Source organism: Egretta garzetta, unplaced genomic scaffold (assembly GCF_000687185.1).
Source record: "Egretta garzetta isolate BGI_Z169 unplaced genomic scaffold, ASM68718v1 scaffold54, whole genome shotgun sequence".
Classification (NCBI taxonomy): Eukaryota; Metazoa; Chordata; class Aves; order Pelecaniformes; family Ardeidae; genus Egretta; species Egretta garzetta.
In genome coordinates this window covers 1146440-1153144 of record NW_009259313.1, presented here as the reverse complement: position 1 = coordinate 1153144, position 6705 = coordinate 1146440, and the positions used below count along the sequence as shown (strand labels likewise).

At 39.4% G+C, this 6705-nt stretch overlaps 1 protein-coding gene across 1 annotated transcript in view; it reads left to right on the top strand.

Annotated features, from left to right (window-relative positions):
• Positions 1-82: 82 nt before the first annotated feature.
• Positions 83-6705, top strand: part of YIPF4 (Yip1 domain family member 4) — a gene marked incomplete at its 5' end in the record, with an annotated part of 14049 nt that continues 7426 nt past the window's right edge. The window contains 3 exons of the mRNA XM_035892010.1: positions 83-212; positions 2376-2529; positions 5379-5550. Coding sequence (XP_035747903.1) covers positions 83-212; positions 2376-2529; positions 5379-5550 — 456 coding nt within the window. The remainder of the gene's footprint in view (positions 213-2375; positions 2530-5378; positions 5551-6705) is intronic.

Sequence of the window (6705 nt, the reverse complement as noted above, 5' to 3'; positions counted from 1 at the left end):
GTGGGGCGGAGCCGGCCGTGGGGCCCCGCTTCTCCGAAAGCCCTAATTCGAGGTTGTACCCGGCGACCCGGGGTGACCGTGACGGGCGCTGGCACGGACCGCTCCCCTTGCCCACGTTGCTGGAAGCGCAGTTTGGTGCCTGCTGCAGGTTGTGCCGCGCGCTCGCTGTGGCACTGTGCCGAAGTCCTGGTGCCCTCTCTCGTTTCAGCACAGTAAGGAGGGGGGGGGGGGAAAGAAGCCCTGCGTGGAATTTAGGGGGTGAGGCGTGGCCCGCTGCCTAACTGCCACGCGAATAGCGGTGGTGTACGGGCATGCCGTCAGCTGTAAGGCTGGGAAAGTGGACATGCAAGAGGAAACATTGTGCTAACTTGTTTTGATGGAGAATGGCCTTTTGGGCTCTAACCCATTTAAACAAGCATTCTGCTTTATGTATGTATTTAGTTACGGTTGTAATTGTGGAGAGGAGCAGGGAATCATGTAAATCCTGACTCATGTGCCCCACCCTGGAAAAGAATTATTAAAGTGGCAAAACTACTGTAGAATGCCTGTTCTTTGGTGAACTTCCCAGTCCTTCTGATACTAATCAACAGGTACAATCTTGGCTTTGGGGTTTTTTGTTGTTGTTTTGTTTGTTTTTCTTCTCTATCTTAGCCTGAAAAAGAATCCATGTGCCTCTGAATGGAAACTCTCTGGATTACCGCTCAAAGTATTTGTTGAGCAATGCTGAACCCAGTCCAAGACAGCCACTTTTCCAGTAGGATGTGTTCAGTTGGACTCAGCTCTGTGGTGTTCATGAACACAAGCAAGGCGTGATCTCCTGCCTGGTCAAGTGTAGTCCTGTCTGCAAAGTGCTGCATAGACCTACCCTAACAAACATAAGCAAAATTAAACGGCTTGGTATTTCTCAATTAAAATACTACATGTTGCACTCTAATTACTAGTTGTTTCCCCCATCTTGATCCGTATGAAAAAGAGAAGTATAAGCTGTTTTATTTCCCCATCTTATGTCCACGAGAGGTAGGAGCTGTGTGTGGGAAAGAATGCTGGAGAGGCATTCTCAATGAAATGGACAGATAGGGTGTAAAGAACAGACTATCTGGGGTTTTTTTGGTCTCTGGTACTGCTTTTTCAAAATTGAAAGCAAAGACTGACTTGAAAGCTGGTTTTCCCCAATACCTGCTTGAAATAAGGGGTGTGAAATACCTCTGTTTTGCTTCTGTGGTGTTTCTGTGTGAGGCAGTAGCAAGTGAAGGCACCCCAACTCTCACTAGCCAGAACCTGATGGCCTGATTTGCCTCTGAGTATGTGTTTCAGAAATACTTGCTATAGCTAGGTGTTTTGGGAAATTTGTGCCTAGGAACTTTTTTGTGCAAAGAACACGCAACAATGGAAAGGCAAAACAAGATTTTCTTTGGTGAAGTGAAAAGGTGTTGGATGAAAAGAGAGTTTTTGTCTCTCAGTATATTTGTAGTAAGATTTGTACAAAAAATGTACATGTTTCTGTTTGGATTTTTCCTTTTTAGCAAATAATGGAAATCTATCGTTTCCTACAGGAACAATTATTTCACACTTCATTGTTTTCTTCAAGTTGCTTTGTGTATTTTCAGTTAGTATTTTGTATTTTTCATCTGTATATAACTGAATACACTGAGAGAATAAAATCAGTATTCATTGGTGGCTTTGACACAGCCAGACCATACATAAATTGCTCTTTGTTTTTTGTGTTTTTTTTTTTTTTTTTACTGCAGCAGATCATAGTATATTGAAGAGAACTCCTTGTATCTCTTCTTATTGGCTGGAGCCTAAGGATCTCTGTTAGTATTCTTTTTCTAACAGTTTAACCTATATCAAAGGCAGGCTACAAATGAAAACATCTACAAATGTTTTCCTGTCATGAAAAACTGGGCATAAAAGCAGAGATTGGTTTTGGCTGAAACAATACCACTGTGCAGGAGTGAGGTCCAAAAGAGGTATAGTATGGTCAGCAAAAAAATGGTAAATAATCCACAACTTAGAGTATGATGGGACTTCCATTAATTAACTCCTTTTATGCCTTTAAATGCTTAATGATAAAGCACAAACTGAAGCCTTTCAATCATACTGTAACACTGTGTTGTCAAAACAAGAGTTCCACCTAGAAGCTAAAACTTGGTAACTTGAGATGTAAACCAACATTGTTACTATTGCATTAAAACCAGAATTACCCTTTTAAATTGCGTATCTGTTAAATAATTTTATTCTGTAACCCTTGAATATTCCGTGGTGATGACCAGCGTGTGCAGCTTTATATGTTGTTTATCTTCCAGTACTTTTGAAATCAAAAGGCTTTTGGCAAGACGTAAAAAGCTTTATCTTTCTCTCCCTTTTTCTCGAAGATATTAGTGGCTCCATAACAACTCCAGATGTTAAGCTAAATCTTGGAGGAGAATTCATCAAAGAATCTACTGCAACTACATTCCTAAGACAGAGAGGGTATGGCTGGCTTCTGGAAGTGGAAGATGATGACCCAGAAGAAAAAAAGCCACTCCTGTATGTCATAATTTATTTTGGGGTATCTCTATTAGCTGTGTAGGAAAAACAAACAACTTGTAGCCTCTCAAATTGCCCCGCAGCCTTTTGCGGTGACTAGAATTCTGTTTGACAAATTGTTTGACCAATGGGTGTTTTCTGGTGCCGGAATGAAAACAACATGTTTCTCATTATGGGATTTGTTTTTAGTGTAAAAGAGAGGCTTGTTATTCACTGTGGGGAAAGAAGGAAGGAGGAAGTAAGATCCAGTTTTATTAATCTCTATAAGTGTAAAGCTTTTAGGTCTTTTCTGCTCTTATCTGTTGATCTTGTAATGGTTTAAAAAATCAGAGTGTATTCTTTCTATCTTTTGCACTGATGTTGCGAGTTTCTTAATGCTGTCCAAGAATCAGGTTAAGACAATCCTGTGGAAAGGTTCATGTTAAGTAAATCTAAGTAAATTCTGTCAGTTACTCTAAGTAAATGCATTCTGAATGATGCTTATTACAGTAGGGATGCTAGAAGCAAAGTAGCACAAACGTTATAATATTTGATGCTGTCTTATGTTATAGCTAGATTGAAAGGGTGTTAGTGTTGAAAGACAAAAATCTCCTTAAAACCGAGAATCTCTGCATCCCTTCTTCTGTTCAGAGAAATATGGTTGGCTGAAGAAGGTTTGTATCTTAAGGTTACTACACTGTGGGTCAGGCAGCCTGGGTCTTAGTCCTTGTTCTGCATCTAAGCAACTGCATTCTCAGCGTCTCAGTGTTTTCCTGTGTGAATTAAAGATAATGATGCTTTAAAACACGGAGTGAGCAGGAGAGTACTCTAGAGAACTCAAATTAGAGTGTTGGGAGAGAACAGATGTGTGGAGAGTGTAATAATGAAACTGCTACTTAAAAAGTACTTTAAATTAAAATGTACAGAAGTAGCTCCTTGTGTGGATGAGTCTGTTCTGTAAACCTCTAACTTTTAATTAAGAAACAGAATGGTGTACTGAGGTGATAACATAGGAATTCCCTCTTTTGAGTAACTTTTTATACCACAAAACCCAAGTTTGTGATTCAAAGACAGCCAGGTGTTCTAAGCTGCTGATTGCTGGAAGCGAGAACGTGCCAGGGAAATGATCAGTTTGTGGCAAACAGGAGGAATATAATCACCCTAACAGAGAAGACCTTAATCTGACTTTCATGTAGCGTTTTTTATGCAATTCTGATTATTCCTAGAACATGTGCTGAAATGAAGCCTTGTAACCTGAATCCTACTAAGGTTTTAAAGAATAGCAACCACCTAAGGGAAGTTCTCCAATGCAGTGCTACTGTGCAAACATTTTGTTCAATAGAGTGAGATTTTTTTTCTTCTATTCTTTCTCATTGGGCAGCCTTACTTCAGACACTTGTTCCCTGTTAGAGCTACCATCACTTCTTAGGTGAGGTAGCTGTCTGCTTCATGCAAAAGGCAGTTTATTCACATGTGAAACTGTCAGAAGCCCTAGGTGATGATGAAGATTTGCTTCCAGAGAGGAAGTATTTGTATTACACAATCTTCAGAGTAAAATGTAGGAATGCTACATCCTGTTTAGCTAAAAGGAGGAAAATAGATGCTTCTAGTCTACTTAGATTCAGGGATGTGTTAAAGAAGAATTTTTGTTATTTAGTCGCAGGTTAGCAGTACCAATTCTGGAATAGCTTCAGTAATAGCAATCCTGAAATTGCCTTGAGAGACTCAATGAGCAGGGTTGGGGTTTTTTTTAAAGAGAAATTGTGGTGAATCATGTCTTTGCATTTATTTCTTGCTTCAGCTCTTCTGTTCTGAGGAAAAAGCTGTAAATCCAAAGCCTTGTACAAAACTTTCATAAACAGACTTAGGATATGATTCCACGTTTTTCTCCACTGTGTTCTTTAATGTAGAACAGAGGGATATGGGCAGAGAAGTTTCTTCCAACTCTTCAGAGCTACTCAGTCATGACTGCATAAGCAAAACACCATCGTACAGTTTTGTCTTAAGGTTCCACATGTAAACTTAAAGAAGTAGAATGGCCCATTACTTGGAAAGTCTGCTTCCTTCCCCTTATGCTAGGACAGTTTGGACGAGATGTACCAGTTAAGAGCCTTCTATGCAGAAGAATCTTCTGGTCAATTTGTAGCTGCTTACAGTTAGTTTGTAGTAGGGAGTGGAGAAGGCAATTGGAGAAGATTAAGATCTGTTGATAGAATTGCTTGCTAGTTTAATTGGCTTTTATTTATTTTTACCCATATTGGAAACAAGCCAGTAATTAAACAATTGGCATAAACGGGTCTGCTGAAAACCGCTGTTGCTGAAGCGAGTTAAAGTCCATTTTATTTTAAAGAATTGGTTTTACCTGATGTATTTTGAGTGGTTTAGGATTAGTGAACGTAAAGGTATTCTTTCTCTCAGAATTTGAAATTAAATGTTTCCATAATGAGTGTGCTCATGACAAACTGCTCGGCATAGGAATACACCGATGTCCTACTTTGTGTATGCATGTCTCTGACTTTTAAGTAGTTACGGTGGTATGAGTGTTTCATGTGTTCCTGCATGTCAGAAAATAGATCTAGTGTTTTGATGTAGACTGTTAGGGTATGTTGTGTATGTTTTCTGTTCTCACTCATGCAATTGATTTTTGAATAATTAAATAATCCACCTGTGTCACACCAGTTACTGAGTGTGGGGTGAAGGTATGGTGTTGCTTTGTTGTGGACAAACTGTTCCTTTGTTAGTCATGGCTTCAGAAAGCCTTATGGGTGACAGGAGACTTGCTCTATAAACCTGCTGTTTGCCCCTGAATTTTTTATGCTCTATTTCATTACTGTGGTGTATAGTCATTTTCTCTTGCTTTATAATTTCAGGGAAGAACTTGACATTGATCTGAAGGATATTTACTACAAAATCCGGTGTGTGTTGATGCCTATGCCATCTCTTGGGTTTAATAGGCAGGTCGTGAGAGACAATCCAGACTTTTGGGGTCCTCTGGCAGTTGTCCTCTTCTTCTCAATGATTTCATTATATGGACAATTTAAGGTAGGTACAAGCCTTCTACCTAAAAAGAAATCTAAGCTAAATTGGGGGACGGTTGCTCAGCAATTTGCATTCTTACATGGGTAGAAGGTCTTTTCCTCACACACTAATGTGAAGAACATTTCGTGTGCTGTTTCTCAAGTTAATATGTAGAAAGACAGCAGTAAGAAATGTATTAAATTGCCCACAGATAAGTTAATCATGATGAAATGTCAGGTTTGTTTTTACACCGTAAAACAAAGGAAAGATGTGGTTTCTAGAGGAAACAGATTGATACTAATGGGTTTATAGTCCTATTAGCGAGTCTTTCCATTTTAATTGTGACCTTTTGTTAATGTACTTTTTGTTACTAAAAAATGCTAACGAAGAACATTTGTTTAGATGCCATGAATTTTAATTTCCTGACAAAGAGAGCTACTTGTTCAATTCATACTATATCACCACTGTTATCTGGCATATTTAATCTTCATTAGTGCCATTTGCTATTTTGTCCTCCCTGCTCAATTACAATCAAATAACTTCCCTCTGGTCAATAGACTTTCCATAATTCCCTTTGAACTCTAGGGTGAAAAGCTATTCAGAGGCATTGTGCAGATTTGATGAGCCTCCAAAAACACTGTTAGCTTTTTTTCTTTACATTCAGATCGAAATAGAGAAGCGGTAGCATTTATAGTCACAATTTGAATGTGAACCTAGGTGATCCTGTTTCAGAACTCTTTATGACTATGTGTGTAGTTACAGTTGTTTCAAATACAACGTAGTATAGCAGTAAGCCATATGTAAAATAACAGAATGTGCTTATGCAAGGATTTTCGTGAATGGTGGGATAAAATCATTCCCTTTGCAACCTCTGGCTTCCATCTGGTGTACCAAATGCTGACTGAGAACTCGCTCTTGCTATCTTGTTTCTATGAGACTTGAAGCGAGAAGTCTAAACCATAGTATTCAAGTGGACCACTTAGCTGTCTCTTAGGCAAAGCAAGGACCATGCCTTGATCCCATGACAGATGAACGACCTTCTGCAGTTTGTGTACCTATGTGAACAGGAGGTCTAATTTTTCTTAGGAACAGTGGATTTACCATGCAGGTGTAAGAGTGTTGTATATGTGTGAGGAGGGAAAGCTGGTAGCTCGCAACAGGGTGACTGACAGCAGCTAG